General features: G+C 48.2%; 1 protein-coding gene across 13 annotated transcripts in view; it reads left to right on the top strand.

Annotated features, from left to right (window-relative positions):
* The window catches only part of CELF5 (CUGBP Elav-like family member 5), a 40901-nt gene that overhangs the window by 8420 nt on the left and 12264 nt on the right, over positions 1–20217 (top strand). For 9 of the 13 annotated variants that reach the window (XR_007908267.1, XR_007908268.1, XM_051811038.1 and 6 more), the window contains exons 3-4: positions 12141–12192; positions 19538–19666. Coding sequence is in view for 11 of the 13 variants with exons in the window: in XM_051811038.1 (XP_051666998.1) it covers positions 12141–12192; positions 19538–19666 (181 nt within the window). In the remaining 2 variants the exon portion in view is untranslated. The remainder of the gene's footprint in view (positions 1–12140; positions 12193–19537; positions 19667–20217) is intronic. The other 4 variants (XM_051811034.1, XM_051811036.1, XM_051811043.1 and 1 more) reach the window with 3 other exon arrangements.

Below are 20217 nucleotides of genomic sequence, written 5' to 3'. Positions count from 1 at the left end.
ATTCTTAGCCATAACATTTTCTCTTTAACCCATACAGGTCCAAAGAGCTTCCCTCGTCTCTCCCAGCTGCCCTCAAGACCTCCCCACGCACACGTCCTTTTCTGTATTTGTTTACCTCTGCTCCCTTTTTGCATGGGCCTGTGCTGGCATTTGAGCACTGGAAAATGCATGTAACTTAATTCTCACTTAACAGGATCTTTATCTCGGGACGACCAGGAGAAAGAGTGAAAATAACCAGGTGCTCAAATCTCCTTGAATTATTTTTGTGTGACAGGAAATGGTCAGCTTTTTGGACTAAAGCAATGTAGTCTTGTGTGTGTGTTGGTCCAGGGCAGAATTGACAGAGTCTGTGAGAACAAGTTAAAGAATGGAGGAACAGTCATGAGGAATCATGGTGCAATGCTGTTAATGCGATGGGGAAGTCAGACACATCTCTACCTAGTACCTGCAGAGGGTCTCTGAGAGGTTATTCATGTGAGGCTTGGTGGATTCAAGGCAATCTCAGTTTTGCTACAGTTCTACATTGGGAATTTGTTGCATGTTTCTCTACTGTCTGTGCTCTCAGTTATATTGTGCTGCATGGAGCAGTATTTGAAGCAGCAATGTGTCTGTGATGTGGTGATCTAAAGGCTTTTTATGTTAAGGGAGGTGTAAGAAGCTGCCTGGGAACAGTACGAAGTCTGCTCAGAGAGTACTTTTGAACATATTTGTCTGGAGACAGTTAATGAGCAATGTGGTGTAATTATGTTTCAGGATTAGGATGAAGATGAGCTGTGCGGCATTTGGAACTGTTTATTTTCAGGCTGTCAGTACACCACTTCATCACATTTAGTTTCTCTTAAGTCCCTCAATGACCAAGAAGGAATGATTCCCTCTCTCTTTGATCATTTTAGTGGTCATTTAGAGATTGTAACTACCAGAATGAAACAGACCTCCATCCGGATCCACATAGAGTTGGTCTTGGCATGGACATGGGCTGGGTGATCTGAGGAAGCTTTCAGGTTTGCTTGTGTCTGTATAGCATTACCCATCCCCCTGATCCAGCTGATCACAGAGAATACTCCTGAAATGAATCATAGATGGGAGTACTGGGTATTTGCTTCCCTGTTTTGGGAACAAGGCCGTAAAATTTCATCTCTGTACATTTGCGTCTAGATCATCTTCTGTTAAACTCTATGGCAAAGCCTATCACCAGAAATACAGCAAGGGTCTGAGCATAGGGCAGAGAACAGAATGTACTGGGCTGTGGTCTGGTAAACAAGTGATTTCTTCTTTATTTTACCCCTACGCTATCTCTTTGTTGCACAGAGCAGGAAGAAAGTTGAAGGGTATATGACATCAGTGTAGGGTGACACAAGCCTGTACCTGAACACGTGAACAAGCATCGGCACATTTAGAGACAACGAGGGATCAGACTGGCATAGGAAGGATCTTCTGTTGATCCTACACTTACTGTTGTACTACCAAGCAAGCATAGATGCCACAAGTGGCCAAGTACCTTCCTTTGCTGGTCTCAATGCAGAGAGCAGTGGTTGATCTCAACAGTTCATGAACCTGAATAGAGACAAATGACTTTCTAGGTCTAGACTGAGGATTTGGTGAGGTCAGATTTATGGAAATGCTTTGATATGGTTTCTGAGATCCTTAGGCTGTGATCAGGTAGCTGGAGCAGGACTTCTGGCTTCTCTTCCAAGTCTGTTGTGTAGATCTGGGCCCATGGAGGTATTGCTTAGGCCCTCCAGGTCTGATGCCAGTGATGTCAGCCCATCTAAGAATGTGGACACGTTGTTCCTGCAGGGCCACGAGTGCAGTGTAGCTTTCCTGAGGTTTTATATTTATAGTTATATTTTGTATTTATAGTTATATATAGTTATATAATCAATAGGAATCACCATGATCTCTATTTGCTCCTGTGGCATTTCTGGCAAGTTCTCCTTCTGTGAAATCAGAATTCTTTTTTGTTTTTAAATTAGGGGCTGTTGGATGTATGGTAACTAAATGGAATTTAAACACTAAAAAGCTAATTTTTTGACAATAAGGCTTAGCTTCTTTTTCTGAGATAGACAGAATTTTGGCTTTTACTCCCTTTTGTATGGGCTAGTGTGCTCAGGGTGTAAAGCAGCAATCATAGAATCACTTAGTTTGGAAAAGACCTCTGAGATTGTCGAATCCAACCATTAACTGCCAAGTCCACTAAACCATGTCCCTAAGTGCCACATCTGCACATCTTTTAAATCACTCCAGGGATAGTAACTCAACCAATCTCACCTGTACAGTCAGCTGCATATTGTATTATCTAAAACACCTGTCCTGCCCTCACAGCTGCTGAATTGTTGTCAGTGCAGTCTGGAAATAACAAATGTGTGAATATTCCTTTGGGGAAGGAAGGATGGAGCTTCCTAGAACAGTGAGGTGAAGCACATCCTTGGTGAATTAGCGGAAGTGTCTTATCACCCAAGCTCGCTAAGGAGCTTAAAAGGATGCCAAGTATCTGTGTCAGCTGGGGTGGGCAAGAGGAGTACCCAGGCAGGGAACCTGCTTCCACACCCTGTGATGTGGACTGTGACTTGTGAAGCTCAGCACAGCCAAGGTGAATTTGCCCACTGCCCCAGTCCGGTACGAGTGACAGGCAGGGAGGACATGGCACCTTGCTCACAGGGACTGTGCAGTTTCTAGACAGCACCAGCACCGTGGCCAGTTCTCTGCCCAGCACTACCTCCCAGCCAGACACACTCCTCCTCCCTGCCCTCCACAATGTTCTCTGCTGTGTGCAAACATCCCATTTCATGTTCCCCAGTTTTGCTCCCTGAGGACAGGCTGGAGAACTGCACAACTAAGTCTGACTCAGTCCCAGTAAAGCAGTTTGTTAAGTCTTTTGAGCCCATCAGAGGTGGAGATGGATATGCCTGAGGAACAAAATAGAAAGCAGCTCCCTCTGTGGCCTCGGTACGCAGGGCCTGGGGAAAGACACACAACCCATACAGGCTGAACAGAGGCAAAAATCTTCTGATCTGAAAAGAAGAGAGGAAATCAGGCCCTTAACACTTCTTCCTAAATCTAGTGTCCTCTTCAGCTGCCAACCAGCTTAACAGTGTGGTGTTTCACCTTCTCCCCACTCACTGGCACACTCCTCCTTAGCTTGATGAAATTATATTATAACTCCGTAACCCATGCCTTTGATTCGTGATTGTGCCTTCACTTTGCTGAGTTCTGAAAGGAATTGGAGAGGTTATTAATGACATACAGTGATCACACAGCAAGTTAAAGCCTCTTGCTAAGTGAAACTTGTGGGAAAAGCATCCAGCTTTTCAATATTTCGCAGAAACACTTTATGTCTCTTTTCATTTGCAGCCAGACAGTTGCAAATTACATAAAATTGCTCCTGAAGAAGAGGAAGAAGAATAAAAGGAGGAAGTGGAGGGGGGAGGTTCAGAAAAGTAATTCTTCTGGCAAGGTACAGTTACAGTTTTATTTCTATGCAGAACAAAGAAGGGCTTGCTGAAAGGTAGGCAAGTAAGAGGCAGAAATTGGTATTAGTCCAAGCTAGGAATACGGGCAGTTCAAAAGCAGTGATGGGAGTACTGAAATGTGGCTACATCATAGGGAGAACTCATGGGTGCAGAGACGCAGAAATGGAAAATTACAGAGAGCAGCAGCATGAGAGCAGAGAGAGACTATGGGAATGCACCAGGGGTTGACATGCTGCAGCACTAACTCAGATGGCTGGGCACAAGGATTAGTGCAGAGACCCAGCAGAGCTTGAGCAGAGGGCATCCCTGTGGGTAGGCTGTCTCCTGTGCTGCCAGGAGCAAGGGCTCACTTGAGCCATCTGTCAAGATCCAGAGCCCGTGATGATATAAAGGAGCACAGGTGACTGGAGAGGCTTTGGTAGAGAGGTCATAGCATCTCATTCTTCCCTTCCCTCTCGTTTGTACAATTGCTGATGTGAAGGCAGCCTGGACCAGTATTTCTGAAAGTTTCTTCATGTGAACACTATGGGATATTGCGGCTGGCAAAGCTGGGGGATGTGCTGAGAAGTGGAGTAGGTGACCTGAATGTTTGGCTGGGGACTGAAGCTGGGCCCCAGTTGTTAATCTTTGCAGCTTGAACCTTTGGGCAGGGTAGGGTGGAGAAGTTTTTCCCATGTCCATCCTGCAGGTTTGATAGACAATACTGGCAAATTCCTGAGAGCTGTGCAATGTTATCAGTAGAAGGTAACGATACAGAGAGCATGCTAAGGCTATCTCACTGAAGTGGCAGCACCAGAACATGAAGGTACTGAGCTAAAGCAGTCCCTGGACAAGAAGCAGCAGATGTGCCTGTTCACTGCAGGGAGGATTGCAAACGCTTGTGCTGTTGAGGGTTTGGCTTAAGGGGCTGAGAATATCGTACGGCAAGGCAGCTGTCCAGTGAAGTGCCAACACCGAAGAGGCTGGGGAAGAGCAAGCTTCCAAAGCAGACTTGGGCTCCTGTTGCCTATGGAATTGGAAGAAAAATGAAATTAAAGATCAGCACCTGTTCCCGCATCTTGACCAAGTGCACACGTGCAGGCTCCGTCCTGTGCACAAGGGGCCTTCCTTTCTCCAGAGAAATGACTGCCCTTTGCACAACCAGGCCCGCATCTCCCTGCAGCACAGAGCTTGGACTTTTGTCTCCCAGAGCTGATGTGTTCCCTGGTAAGCACGCTTACCTGTGCTTGTGAACACCTATGCACCTATGCACCAACCCCCACAGACCTTTCGTCTTTGCAAAGGCACCCACCCTTCTGAGCAAGGCTTCACATTCCCATCTCCTTGTTTGGGGTCATTTGATGTGTGTGCCTGCACGAGTGTTTTTGAATATGGATATAAATAGGATCAAAGAGTAATTTATGGTGGAAGAGACCTCTGGGATCTCTGGTCAGACCCCACTCAAAGAAGGGCTAACTACGTTAAATCACTGAGGGCCTTCTCCAGATGAGTTTTGACTATCTTCAAGGGGATCCTGCAGGCCTGGGGCCTCTCTTCTGGTCTGTCAGCACCCCTAAAAGGAAACAGCTTATCTAGTATCAGCCATAATTTCTGCTGTTCAGCCCAGAAATAGCTCAGGAGATTCATTCAGTGGCACTGGGGCTTGGGCCCATTTACTGTGGATTTTCACATGGCAGGTCTTTATTTCTGGAGATTTTGCACTGCTCAGACTGTTAATGTTAACGGTTGCCAAGGGAACTGGTGCAGCCGCTGTGTGCAGGCAAAGGGTCCTCCTGCTTGGCCACCTCTGCATCACCATGGTACAGAGATGCCTTTCCTGGCCACTGCCATTACCCTTCCATGGGGGAGAAGAAGTTGGGGCACAGCTGCACTGAGGAGCTGCTGATGTCCCCAGATGACAAGTCCAGAGCAACGGCAGCCTGTTAACCTGCCAGCACACCTGTAAGAGGCCTTTGCAGCCTCTGCAGACCCACTGTGTCACTAGCTCGGACACTCACTGCCCTTGCTCTGCCCTTCCCCAGTTTGCTGGGGTCCATGGGGCTCCAGCTTGTGCATGGAGAAGCACCTGAGCGTGCTTGCTGGACCAATGAGCACAGGGAAAGGTGAGTGTTGGGTGTCTTCTCCAACCAGCCTAGCAAAATGATCAAAGCCAGCTGAGGGTGGCAGTGCTCCCAGCTTTTCCCTCTGCAACTTTCTTGCACTTGCTCTTAGTAACTTGGTGACCCATCTCACCTACATCTTATCCCTGCTTTTTGTAGGCCTGCTAAGCACTTTCCACCTTGCTGGAAGTGACTCTTGTCACAAGGGCCTCCTTGGGCAAGTCTCTGTCTCTGCTGAAGTAAAATTCTGCAGCTGATGCAGGACTGTGGGCTTGACCACCCAGCCATGCCTGGATCCTCAGGCCCATGGCTTTTCGGAGCCCAGAGTGATCTCTTGTGGTCTTGATGAACTTGCTGGAGCAGTTTTTTGGGTTTTCAGTTCTGTCAGCCCTTTCTTGCAGCAGTGGGGAGGAGCAGGAGGAAGTTTGGAGCCAAATACTACTCTTCTCTGCCTTGCTATAAAGCCCCCTGGAAAACAGAAGAGTACTTGTCTGAATGTGGCCCAGGATTTTTCTTCCTCTTGCTTCTTGAGGAAACTTGCCTAGCACCTCTAGAAAAGGATTTGAGAAAGTTAGCACTTTCCTCTTCTCACCTAAAAAAGCTCTTTTGACTTTCAGTGACACTAATCACAAGAGAGAGATCAGGGCAACAGATCATGCAGTGTTCTCCTTAATGCAGTGCCCTGCTGTGCACTGAAACATCAAGCAAGGAGCCCCATGAGGACAGACTGACTGATCGTGGAGTCATGAGGGACTGCACTCAAGTGTGTCTGCCACACAGTTACGTACCTGATTTTAAAGATTTTTTCCCAGCCCAAATGATTCTTTGGTTCTACAGTAGGAGCTGGAATTGCCAAGTTGGGTGGACCCCCCTGCTGGTTGTCTGGTGTTCTTGCACGGCAATGGTGCTGTCACTTCCCTAGAGATACCAGGGTGATCCAAGGCTTTCTGAGTCATGGTGTTAAGTTGCTTGTCTTCCTCCAGAGCAGAACTGGCTACAGTGGGGCCAGGGGTGTCTGACTGCATTACAGGAGAAGGAACATGGTGCAGCGGAGAATCCAAGAAGCAAAGCAGTAGTCCATGTGTGTTGTGGCCCTTGTGCTGTTCAGATACCTGCTTATTGATTCCTGAGTTCACTCAGCTTCAGTGGGGAATGGGGGATACCTTCCCTGCTCTGCCTGGTTTGCCCACTGTGCTGGGGATAGGGAAAATGCTTCCCAAAGAAACTTATGAGAGGAGTTATGAGCTTATGAGTCCTCTTCTTGGTGGCACAAAGCAGTTGGGTGAGGTCCTTCGACAATCTTCCTTGCTTGTGCAAAAAGTCACAGCCCTAGCCATGCAGGCAGGAGCTGTGTGGTTTGTACTCTGGGCTTCACATCTTGCTTCTGCCACAGACTTTCGGCACAATCTTCATCACTACATGCTTCGATTCCTCCACCTGGAACACAATACTCATAATTATCCTTGTTTCCTTCATAATGGGATTGAATGAGGTGAATTCATAAGCAGCCTTTAGAGCTGTGCCAGAACAGTGTTTGGTACTAATGTTGCCTGTGTTCCTGTGTGAGACAAGTCCTCTTTCTCAGAGAAGGATGGTTTTCCTGGATACTCAAGCACTGAGACTGGCACCAATGCATTCCTGCTTGCATTCCTGATCAGAAACAGAATCCAAATGAGCAAATTAGCATTTATATTTATGTACTCTGCCCAGCTAGATGTGGTTATGATCCTTTAGGCAGGGCATTTTTAACTGGCCAGAAGAGGACCAGCCCACAATTTGCAAAGCGTAAGAGCTCAGGACCTAATTCTGCCAATGGCCTTGGGTGCCTTTTGGTTCCTGACATCCCAGAGGAACCAGCCTGCATTGTGTGTTTCATGGTCTTTGCTTCTGACCCTCTTAACACTATGCATTGCACCTAAGGGGCTATTTTACATCACTTACTCATAATTAATAGAGGGGCTTGCCCTGCTGTCCCAGAGGGCTTTTTCCTTCTATCCAGCTTTTGCAGTTTGAAAGCTGAGGAAGCGATATCTGGGAGCCACTGTTCCTCCTTGAAGAACAGGGCTCCCAGATTGTTGAGATGACTGACAGCTCATGCTGGGCATTGATGTAAATGCAGGGAGCTAGTTCACCTCCAGAAGTCTTTTTTTGGGGGGTGGTGAGAGAAATCATTCATTTTGACCTTGGTGAAACAAATAGCAAAGCATCCTCTGACTTTAGGAGGGCCAGGATTTTTCCTTAGATCTTTGATCCCAAGAGTGCTACAAAGGTGGGGAGCATTTCCTCAAAAGCAGGGAGGAAGCCCAAACAGAGCATTGTTCCCCACTTCTCTATGCTGAGCAGATACTGGGAATGGGGTAGGAGGTAATTCAGGCACTTCCCAGCAAGGCCTGTCACCCTTGCATCTTCCCTAGAAATCTCTAGGCTCCTCTGGGCTGCAGTGACTCCCTTACCATGGGTGTCTCTTCACTGCTCCCTGAGGGCTATGCAGGACATGTAACTGCTGTGCTTTGTAGCACGTAAGGCTCCAGAGGTCAGGATGGCTTTGTGCCTCTATCCAGCTGGCCAGTTGCTTCCCACCAAGAAAGTAGCTCCCAAGAAAGCAAGCCAACAAAGTCTGGGGGCTTGCGAGAGGGAGAGCAATGCAGGCAGAGAATCATTGTCTCTGAGAGCTGTGAGCTGTGCAGAGTGAGGGACAGCTGTGTTCGAAAAGGGAAGGTGTGTATCCAGCCAGAAGGGCAAGTGTGAGGGAGAATCTGGAGAGGGACAATGGGAGCTTTGCCCCCTCCCATGTGCTGCCCATCTGGTGTCCACTGCTGCATGTGGCTCCAGAAGATTTCTTGAGTCCAGTGGGTCGTGGAGCAGACAGCTCTTAGACTATCGCTAGCAGCGGGTAAGGAGGAGCGTGAAGTGTGAGTGTGAAGGGCTTGGGGTGGGGGACATTTGGCCTGTGGTGTCCTGACAGCATGTGCTAAATATTAATGTGATATTCTTAGGAAATGAAGACTAATAATGCTCAGCTGCATGATTTAACAAGTAAGATAAAGCTCAGGTAGCAAGGCAGGTGCAGGCTCATAAATCATTTGCTCAAGTTCTCCATGCCACATGTGTGCTTGCTTATGTTTGTGTTCTTGTGTGGTAAAGGCATGTGTGTCAGTGCATGTCCATCTGCTCTGCACTTGGAATTATGGCAGGCACATCCTGACTGCTGGATTCTGGCTCCAGTTGGACATGTACAAATATGGCTTTCTTACTCAGATGTGTTCTCTGATCACTGTGCAGCCTCAGGTGATAACTGGAGGCCAGAAGAATTTGTATTTCCAGAGTTTGCTGTGTAAGCCCAGAAGCCCCTTGCTATCCTGTTACTCGCTTTCTCCCTCAAATGGAAGAGGTAAAGTTTGACCATCCTTTCTGTGCATTCCTCTAGGGTACAGAGCTCTTTGTCTGAGACCTGTATACAAAGTTTAGGACCCCACAGGGATGCATCTCAAGGTCTTCAGACCTGTGTGGTTGAGTTTAAGCAGCTGTGGGCTCCCTGTGCTTGAGATGCCTTTGATATTTTGTTCATCTTTGATGGCAACGGGGGACTTAGAAGGATTAAAGTGGTGGTGTCCTGTTTGTGGAAGTGTCTGGGTGTCCACTTCTCTGCAAGGAGGACCATGCTGCCTCTGTCTCACTTGGGAGACCTGCTGTTTCTGGAAGAAGCGGGCAGAGAATCCTGCTGCTCTTCTCCAAGCCTCAGCATCTGGAAAATTTCTTGTATCTTGTTTTATTCTCTTTACCCATATCTTCCAGAACAGATGAAGATCAGCCCCGAGACCCAACCTCATGTTGGTGGGGGTCCCTCAAAGTCATTGGAGCTGGCAAGGCCTCTGGAAATGGGCAGCCCTTGACTGAGAGCTTGGTTTGACGTGGGCAGAGGGAGAGTCTTCCTGTGCCTGCCTAAGGTGCCGTGTCAGGTAGGCAAGAGAGGAGCTGTGGCTGAAGATGTGGGGTGCAGGGCAGCACACATGCTTGATCTTGCCCTGGGCAGCCCTTCTTCCTCTTGTGCCAAATGCTGCTTCCAGACTTGCACCAGTACTGACCCACATCACTGTGCTGACTCTGGCACTGGCAGCTCTGCTGCCACTGCATGGTGTTTTGGCCCTGCTGTGAGTGTGTCACTCCACTGTGGGTCTGTGGCCCTGTGGGGTGCACTCACAGGTTCAGTGGGGCCAGCCGGGGCTCACCACCTTGGGGGTTGGCCCTGGGATGAAGTCCCTGAGATGGGGGGAAGGATAGGGATGGACAGATGGGTTGAGGGGGCCCCCTCCCCAGAGATCATATCAAAATGTCTCTATTGTGCAAAGCAGAGGGAATGCCCCCAAGAGCTAATTTCCATGGCAACGGCAAATGTCAGGTTCCATGTGGTGAAAAACCGTTTCCATGACAACACCTCCTTTATCCTAGGTGCTGGGAGCTGGAGTGACAGCCCTGTTGGGGGAGGGGACAGGGAGATGGCCTCAGGTGCTTAACCTCCCCCTCACCTCCCCCTGTCCTTCTAGACTCCTTGCCCTCAGCCCCAGCATCCCTGGGTGGGTGGTGCTGGAGGGGGGTGATGTGTGTGCCCACTAGCTCTTGGCTTCTACAGCAGCCCTTCTACCCCTCCTACCCCCAAATGGCTTTGCTCCTCGTAGAAGCTGAGATCTGAGTCTGTCCCTCTGTCTCCCTCTCCATCAGTTTAGTTTAGTTCTGGTTTTGCATCCTGGGTAGAAACAAAACTATTTATCAGTGCTGTGGGAGCAGTGGGGAGTGACATAGCCAGCTGCCCCTCTTGGCTATGCACCGAGCACACATCTGGGCTGCCTGCCCTCTCCCACTCAACCTGCTCCCAGAGCACTGCCAGCCTCAGTTCACGCAGGCATATTGCCAGGGACCCTGAGCAGCGATAGGAGCCTCTGCCTCTCAGCAAGGAAATTGGAGGCTTTGTGGAACAATCTCTGACTGCATACTTCTGAATCCCTGTCCCACATCCCACTCAGCTCATGAAAGAGATGCCAGGTCCTTGTCAGCTCTTGGGGGGAGCAGCAGCCTGGAGGCTGGTGAGTGCCAGTGCTGCAAGTGCTGGGGCCACATGGCAGTGCAGCAGGGTATTGGGAGCTCTGCAAATCCTTGTAGCTGATGAAGAGTGGGAAAAGGGACCTGCAGCCTCTCCCTCTTCCCTAAATGATGCAGCACCTCCTGGGAAGTGAAGTTGGCACTGCTGCCTATCAAGGTGTAGCATGGCAGCAGCTTGGCCTCTCTGTTCTGTGAACTGCAAACTTATTTCACAGATTTCCTCCAGCTGTTGTAAATGTGGGCTCTACCTCCATTTTCTGGCCAGTCTGGCTCAGCCACCGCTTGGAGACAAACAGCCTTCCACATATTGCATGCTGGCTTCTAAACACATTTCAGGTGGTGGCTTTTATGGCTTGATTTCATTTTATGTTTTGTTGCTGCTTTTTCTGGGGGTGTTTCCTAAGAGAGGGGACAGACTATGCCTGGACCTGCAGCTTTTGTGCAGGCCTCACCTGCGATATTCTGATTGGTTTTTATTATGAATGTCACTGATTCCGGTCACTGTCAGCCTGTCTGAATGATGCTGAGAGACATGGAGTGAGATGTGCTGTGAATGTGGAAATTTGCCCTGTGCACCATTCTTCGGAGGAGATTCTGGCACAGTTGGATCTTGCTAGCTGGGGAGGAGGCTACAGCTTGTCAGTCGCCTCTCTGGGCAGCACAGGACATGCAGACCTGCCAGCAGATGAGAGTTTTGCCCTACTTTGCAAATCAGACAGTTGAAGCTATTGGTTCCTTAATGCAGCTACTTCTGTCTTACCTGGAGACTCCTCATATCACATGAGCTAAGCTACCCTTCAGGCTTGTTGTTTGTGGTTGGATTATTGTTGATGACACTAATGGCTGCAAGAGAGGTAAAAAGCTCTTCTCCACACCCAAGTGTGAGGAGTTTTGCCACTTTTAACCTGAGCATTGTCCCTGAGGGCCAGAGATGTTGCTTGAGAGCATCACTGCCCTTCTCAACAGCCATTCTGGTGCACAGAGCTCTGTCTGCATGAGGGCTGGGGAAGGGGAAACATGACATGCCTGCTTGCTGTACTGCTTCTAACCAAGGTCAGAGGCAGTCTTTCTTCTTTTCTGCAAGGAGAGTAAGTGGCTCAATTAGGTGAGCTGGCCATGCCTGCACTGAGTCAGGGTAGACATAGGAAGAGCTTCCAGGCATAGTCTCACCTTAGGCCTTTCTTTGCCACTTGCAGCATCTTAGGAAGCAGAGGTTTATGAATGGTGAGCATTTCTAGGAGAGCTGTTGTCTCAGGCAAGCAGCTGAGCAGGGAAAAGCGCCAGGTTTCTTTTTGAAAAGTAGTTCTTTCTCCAAGAGGATGTACTGATTGCCATCACGATGTCTTGGTTCCCTTCTGTCACGCTCCTACTCTGCACAGCAGGCAGAAAGGGCACCCTGTTGCCCCTGCCATCAGCACCGTGTGCTGGGCAGATGGGCCAAGCTCTAACCCTTTGCATTTCTCTTTCATTGCAGATGGCGCGCCCAATTCAAGTGAAACCCGCAGACAGCGAGAGCCGTGGAGGTAGTTGTCATCTCTCCTTGTTTCTCCTTTGGTGGCTTTATGCTTGTGAGAGGGACCAGGAAAAGAGAGAGAGTCCTGACCCTGCCTTCCTCTACCTGCACTCTGTACGAGGAGATGTTTGTATGTGGCAGAGATCTGGGGGGGGGAGCGGGGCAGGAGGAGAGCCTAGGGATAAGCTTCAACTTGACACAGCACGCAGCTGACAGCACCCCAAATCCTAAGGGTGATAATGTGGCTGCCTACTCTACTCTCTTTCCCAGCTCTTTGAGGGTACTATTAGCCTGACAGTGCCTGTCCCAGGAGGTTACTGAAGCAGACCTGCACTTCGGTGTATGGCACGGAGGCTCCTGGAGGGTGTAAGCTGTTGGGAAGAGGTTTCTTCATTTGTACACCTGATCAACCCAATAAAAGCCAGATCCTTGCAGCAGCACTGGCTTTTCAACATGTTCAGCTCACTGCTCCACAGCTGATTCTCCTGTCTGCAGCTCACTCCTCTGCCTCTCCCATTACTGCTGAACTGTCTCAGCCTCCCACTCTCGGTCCTGCAGCAGCCCCCATCACATTGTCAGGGCTGCAGTGCCATTGCAGAAAAGATCACATGATGGAGAAATAATTCTGAAGGGAAAGGATGCTGAAATGGAGGTGCTGTCAGCCTGCAGGGGACCAGCTTGGTCAGAGCAGCATACAGTGAGTTCAGAGCTGGAAGACTGGGAAAGAAAGAATCTGTTAATTTAATGGGAAGCTCTCAGCAGCTCAAATGCCTTCTCCAGGTGGAGAGGGTTCACAACTCCAGCCCTTTCCTAATCCATTAATTCATTTCTCTTCTCTTCCTTGTCTTACTGATATATTTCTTTTCCTTTTCTCTCCATTTCTACGTCTGCCTCTCCATGCCTTGTGCTGTTGGTGCTGCCCCTGAAAGCAGTTTAGTAGAGGCAAGGGGAGGATTTGTGTGGTGCTTTTTGTGCTGTGGGGCAGCATGTCCTGCATGCGGTGTTTAGATTTGGAAGGCTTTTGTTTTAAATTTCCAAACAGTTTGCAGTGACTTTCAATTATTGCACTGTCAGGAACATGAGATATATTTTATAATATTTTGTATGAATGTGTATATTTACGGTTGTGTGATCCTCCTTTTAAAAAAATTGTTTAGGTCAGATAGATCATTTTTCCAAATAGAATATGTAACTTTTGGTTATTTACTCAAGGGATAACTTTTACTGAAGTCTGGGCAAATTTATTCTCTTGGCCTATATTGACAATCCCAGGAATGCTACATATAGTCATGCTCCTTTCGAAAAGGACTGTGACTTAAGCCTCCAAAGAAAATAGCTTTCCTAAACCACATAGGACTAGATTCATCTCACCTTATTTCAGCCCCTGGTTCAGGGTTGAGTTTAAGGTCCTTATCGGTGCTATAGACAGTATAAAGAGACCATTCCTTCAGGGTGTTTCACTGTTGAAAATGATGTTAGGAGTGGATGAAGTATTCTTTAGAGATGCCTGCAGTGGGTGTAGAGAGGGCTGACTACTCACTGACACCTCACATTGCCTCTGGATTCAACTAGTAGGTGGTCAGTCCATCCCCTACCACATTTATTTTAAAAATTTGCAACCCAGATTTCCGACTAATTCAGAAATTCTGTTATTATATCTGAGGTTACTATTAATGAGTCTTTAAAAAAAAAAAAGCATAGGAGACTAGAAAAGCCTTTGCCAGTCATCCTGGTGCCAACATCTCCGAGCCAGTAGCAGTGTCAGACGTGGCTGCAGAGCAGCCCTCCCAGCCCAGAGAGACACATAGCAGGCCCTGTCTCCCAGCCCAGAGAGACAGACAGCAGGACCTGCTGCAGGGCCTTGTGTGCCCCCTTGACACACACCTTCCCAGGCAGATGCACCCATTCGCCTTTTCCACCCTGCATTATGTCCTGACACAACAGCAGTAAAACCAGACCAAACAGACGATCCATGCTGTGAAATGACCAACCGCTGCAGCTTTCTTTTCTTAAGTTTGTGTCTTTGGTGAGTGCAAGTCTGGCACCTCTGGTGTCTACTGCTAGGCTGAGGTCATTTCTGCAGTGTGTCTTTTGCTGATGGGCTGCTACTGGCGTCTCTTCTGTACACAGCCACCTAGTATTAAGTGTTGGGACATAACATCTCTGATGCCTCAGTTTCTCTGTCAAATAGAGCTGAAACAGGCCAACAGGTTAAAAAACAGGATGTTGATTTGGAAGCAAGCTTTTGGTCAAGGCACTGGACTCTGAAATCTCTAAGCTTATGGAAAGTGCCGCATTTTCTAATGATTGCAAATGTCAGAACATCAACTCTGCTTCTGGTGGACAAGGCCGTTGAGAGCAGCAGCCTTTGGAGTCTGAACACCTCTCTCTCTGCAGACTGGGTACCTCACTTATTCATTGCAGAGCTGAAAAACAAACAGCTCCCACAGGATCCATGACAAACTGTTTTTTTTCCTGAGGCAGAAGCAGCATCAAGACAGCACCCTATGTTTGTCTGAATCAGGTTGCTCTTTTGAAATGTTTCTGTCATGATGCTCCACTTGTCAGAGAAGTGGATAAGCAACTTGGCAGATATGGGAAGAGCCATTCCCTGTAGCAACAGCCCCACACTGGCAGGAGGTAAAAGAAAGATCTGGGGCAGGACAGAACTGCTTGGACTAGGAATTTGTCAAGGGAATAGGTGCATGGATCAGTGAAGCTCTGCTCTGCATTATCCTTTAAGGGAACATCTTTTATACTCTCCAGGGACCGATGTTTCTCAAATGAAGCACCCTGAATTAAGTACATGAAGTTAGAGCACCAGAATTTGTCTTCTGCTCTAAGAGATGCTAAGTCTTATGCCAAAGGGATAGTTTTGGCCAAGCCTTGCAGAGGCTGTGTAGGAGTATCTGAATGCTCAGTGTTACTGTACCCTGCAGAAGTAATTCACTAGTAAAAAGTTCCTGCCTGTATTAGTTCAGAGTGGGACTTGTGATTCTGGGGCAGGCATTGTCAGCTTTTTCCTTCTTTCCCTTATGCCTGTGGTGTGAGCATGGGAGTGCCAGGAGGAGATGGAGTGAGGGGGCAGAGGAGCTTGTCTGCTTCTTGTGAGACCTGGAGCACTCTGCTACAGTGATGTGATATGACAGCCAGCCCAAGCCCATTAGTACTGCCTAGAGACAAGGAAGCTCTCTGCATATCCAAGGAGATTTGCTGCATTCCCAATGGCTTTAGTGGGCTTCCCCTCTCTCCCTGATCCTTGCTGTTGGCCAGATGACCTGAATCCACTGGGCTTAGAGGAGTGGTGTCCAGTGCTTGTGTGCTCTCTCCTCTTTCTCTCTCTCTCAGACTTTATGGCCTCAACTCCTTGCTTGTTCCCGTAGTTACCTTCATCAGCACTGTGCTCTATGATGGCCCACCTCCTGCTCTCTGGGTGGCTGACTGTGCCCAGAGCATGTTTCCACGGGAACTCAACAGTCAGAGATCAGAATCAATTTTTCTGGTTGCTGGACAGCATGGGAAATTGCCAATCAGAGGGTGAAAACCAAGAGCTGTAGGGAAAGTGAAGGAAAAACAGCAGGAGGAGTGCATGCTGTTCTGAGTAGGTGAGACGAGATCTTCCAGTGCTGCAGAAATCCCTGCTGGGGAGCTGAAGGAGCCGATGACCTGCAACAGTGCCTTGAGAATGCCAGCTGGTTTGAGATCGACTGCTTTGGGCGTGATGATAGCAGAGCTCAGGTGAAAGGGCTGGGAAGGGATGAGGCAGCCTGGTTATTGGTGGGGGAGCAGTTCTATTTGGAAGCTCACAGAAGCTAGAGGGCACCGGATCATGGCTTGGGCTCCAAGATGTGAAGAGGTAGAGGTCAGCAATAGAAGAGCCCTTGCACAGGTTCCCCAGCTGCTGCAAAGACGCATCTGAAGGGAACAGACTGGACCTTTTTCCTACGTGCAGTCTTCAGAATTGGGCTGTAAGAAACATGATTCACTCTGAAGAAATCTTTCTCTTATGTTGTCAGTGACTTCAGTCCCTTCTAATATTGCTGTTGTGAGCATTCGGAAAAGATTCTGAACCCATAGGTGTGTGTATTTAGATTTGCCTTTATAGCTTGAGTCCCTAAGGTATCGCGGTTTTAAGCTGTTCTGCATCACCAGGAAGACTAGCATTTTTTTTCTTCCTAATTCAGAAAGGAAAGCTGAAATTCCCACATAAACACAGGACTTCTAAAAGGTTCTGTTAGTGAGCTGTGTCAAACAACAGAAGACCCGCAGTAAAACTGCAAGAATGGAGACTAGCGTTCACTGTTTCAATGGACTTTTCCCAAAGTGCAGGGTATAGAAAAAGGCTTTTGATTCAGAAGAAATGGTATGAGGAAGAAACCACAAGAATTATCCAGGAAATTTCAGGGCTCTCTGGAGGAGAAAATAATGAGTAACTTGTGATTTGATGTGGATTTGATTGCAAGTTGACAAGGTCCCTTTTTGGTCAGTACCTTCATTGCAAAGGAGTGGCCTTTTGCATCCATTAGACTGTTGTTTGGTGAAGACTTAAGCTTTGGGTGGCTACGGTAACCATCAGGTCTTTACACTGAATTAGCCTTCAGCCAAAACTGGAACCACTTACCCGACTCTCCCCTGGCTACCCACTGTTCTTTCACAAGAGTCTCACACAAAATCAGACCCAGAAGCAAAAGGCCAATGTTGCAAAAGTAGCATTATGTCCATGTAGCTGTGTGTTCCCCCACCTAGAGTTTCCCCCTTGCCACTCTGACCAAGACAGCCAAACAGTCTGAGGTCCCTGAAGGGAAAGGCAAGACCATCAAGTGCATTTCTGGCTATTAAATCTTAACCCAGTTATTTGCTTAAGGGTTCAAAGAATAGAGTTATTTTACAGCACCTGAAGTCAGTACAAGTATTTCCTAGTGAATTTCTCCCCTCTGTTGATGTGTTTCTTTTAAGGAGCTTCCATTGTGTTTGCAATCCAAAGGCAGCAGCATGGTGCACATATCTGAAATAAGGCCTAGCTGCAGCTGCCACATAGATTCAGGACAGAGGAAGGGGGAACACTACAGAGCTCCTGTGTCCTCTGCCATAGCCAAACTGGGTTCACATATGGCCCCAGGTGATGTCAGTCAGAGCACAGAGCTACTGCTCCTTTAGTTTCCATGCTCTTCTTCACAGTAAATATGTTCCTCTCCAGTCCCTTTTTTTTTCCCCCCTCTGCTTCCAGTCAGATTTTTCACCTCTCTGTGTGCTATTTTTTGGCTGGTTTAACCATCCGCACTTCTGAGCTAGCACCCACTTTATTACCTCCTGTGCCTTAGCTGGACATTATTGGGCATTGCCAATTGGGATGGACCCGACCAGCTGAAATAATGTCTCCAAATGCAACCATTGCCATGCAGGTGCAGGGAGAAATGTAGAAAGAATTGCAAGGAAAATGAAAGGGGATGAAATTCCCACAGGTTTTGTTACCCAGGGAATCCTGAAAGTGAGAAAGCTGGGAAATTTGGCCTTTAGAAAATACACAAGGCCATATATTTCAGCCACTTCTAGTTATATAAATCAGGAGTATCTGTTTGGGACTGGGTTAAGAGCCTTGGATACAGCACTTCTAACACTTCATCTCTGGTGGACACAAGTGGCACCTGTGTTCACATGGTCCACCTGGTGCTAGAGGAGAGCTGTGCCTGTGTGAGCCTGTGTTGGGGCTCTGTGGGGCGGTGCCACAGGATGAAGTGACTCCCTGTGGTGTCTGCGTGGGGGATGAGTGTGTCTGTCTGCACATCCCTCTTGCTTACTGAGGAATTTTGTTTCAGAAGGCACCTGCTGGAGCTGGGTCTGTGTATAAGTGTGTTCCTGGGCATGCATAAGCCTCCGTGCTTGTCCATTAATGCTGCATGTGTCCATCTGCTTTTCTGCCAGGGACCAATGGCACATGTAGGTCCTGCCTGCGTGTGCTTCCCAGTGCATCTGTACTTAGTAGCTTGTTTACTTACCTGGGTAGGAACTGTCCTCTGACCAAAGGGGAGCAAGGAAGGGGCTAGGGCAAGCTTTGGTGGCAGTGTGAATGTGTAATGTGCCATCCATTCCTGCCATACATACACACCACCACCCCTGTAGCCTGTTCTGCTGCTGTAGCTCCAAGACCTGTTGTTTTTCAGGTCACTGCACTCTCAAACAGGTAGCAGCTTCCTTGCTATTTCCCCTGATGTGCATCACGTTGCATTGGTTTGTTTGCAACCAGCCCCTCTGATCCTGTCACTAATAATAAGGAATCCTCTCGTACAGCTCCTCCGAAGCCATATCCCAACACATTCGCTCCTATGGGTCATGTCTCCCATGCATGTGGGGGAGAGTTAACTCAGTAGTTGACACAACTATTTTCTTGCAAAAATGGAGATTGGGCTGGTATTTAGGCTGTTATTTTAATGTTGTGCTATTTTAATAACTGTTCAAATCTGTGGAGGATGTTGCCCCATGCAATGCTGTGTTTGTGCTTGACTGGATGGCACCAGGCAGTGTGATGAGCCCCTGAGGGTACCGATGGGGGAGCTCTGTACCTTTCTTGCCTCCACACTTATCCATCCCAAGAAAACCATAATCCTCACTTCTGTCTTCTGAGGAGGAACCCAGAAGGACTCTGAGCTCAAAGTCGTGGATGAGTTGGCCAGCCTTCCAGCTCCCTGCCGGTGTGACACGGGTACAAAATGCCATTGGAGAGGGGAACAGGGACCATGGAGATGTTAGTTGGCCTTCACCAAACTGTCTGGTATTTGGGTGATCCTGCGGTGACACAGGTTGGGACCAGGATGCCAGGGTTTATTCCAGGCCTTAGGAGACAGCTGGTTAGATTGGGGTGGGGAAGGACAAATGGAAACTAAGATGCTTGGTTACATGGCAGCTGAGGAAATGGTGATCCTGGAAAGAAGGAAAAGGAAACAGAAGTCAAAGGTCCTGGAATTTATTCCCTGCCTGGGTTGGTCTACTCTATTTTCAAAGGTACCTCTTGGATTTCACATGCTGGTCAACAACAGTATAATTGCCCAGATAGTTTTTCTTATTAACATTTGTGTTGGATTATTCAAAGGAAAAGGCTAATGAATAAAAGGAAATTATTAATCTTTTGTTTTCTGTTGGGGAAGGTAGGATAGGGGAAGCCACAGAAACCTTTGCAGGTGTGAGGAGCTTGGGTGGACCCTGCACACTCACCCCTGGAAGCATTTCAACCAACAGCAAATCATTTCCATGCCAGGCATGTTTTTAACGCAAGGCTGTTTTGTGCTTAAGTGTCCCTGTCCTCCTGCTCTGGACTGACTGTAAGCCTCATAGAAGGTTGATGTTTCTGTGTTTGCCCCTAGGGGACAGGAAGCTCTTTGTGGGCATGTTAAATAAGCAGCAGTCTGAGGATGACGTGCTCCGGCTCTTTGAACCATTTGGGGTCATTGATGAATGTACGGTGCTCCGTGGACCTGATGGTAACAGCAAAGGTGTGAACCCCTCTGTGTGTCATGCCCTTTCTCCCTGCTCTGCAGGTAGCGCTCACCAGCCTCACTGCTTGTGCCTCCTTTCCACTGGGGTACTTATTCCTCCACTGTATCTTTATGGGAACCCATATCACAGCCCGGCATAGGGAGCAGGGCACAAAGAATCATCTGCTGCCAGGAAAGACTGGGGAAGGTGGGCAGAGACTGAGGGAAAAGGAGGGGAAGCAGAACACGATGAATAGCTGAGTTACCAGGATCACTAGTGAGCCTGTTCTGTCAGTCTGGGTCTGCAAGTTGAAATGTTTGTACCCACAATTAGGAGTCCACAGAGACTTTGGGGAAGAGGTAATCAGGGACAAGGGTGGAGATGGTGACATCATCTATAGAGTATATCACTGAAGTAATAATTTGAGACCCTTCCTCTTTTTTCCAGGATAGAGGACTTGGGATGAGTCATCCTTTTTGTTCCCTGCTTCCTTGGGGTGGCTTTCCTTTGCCTTGCCTGAGATACAGACACTGTCTCTTGCGTGATGGCACTTTCACAGCAGTCCTGT

The sequence above is a fragment of the Manacus candei genome, unplaced genomic scaffold (assembly GCF_025592945.1).
Source record: "Manacus candei isolate 608988 ecotype Guabito, Panama unplaced genomic scaffold, ASM2559294v1 h1tg000080l, whole genome shotgun sequence".
NCBI lineage: Eukaryota > Metazoa > Chordata > Aves > Passeriformes > Pipridae > Manacus > Manacus candei.
This window is presented reverse-complemented; position numbering and strand designations above follow the sequence as displayed.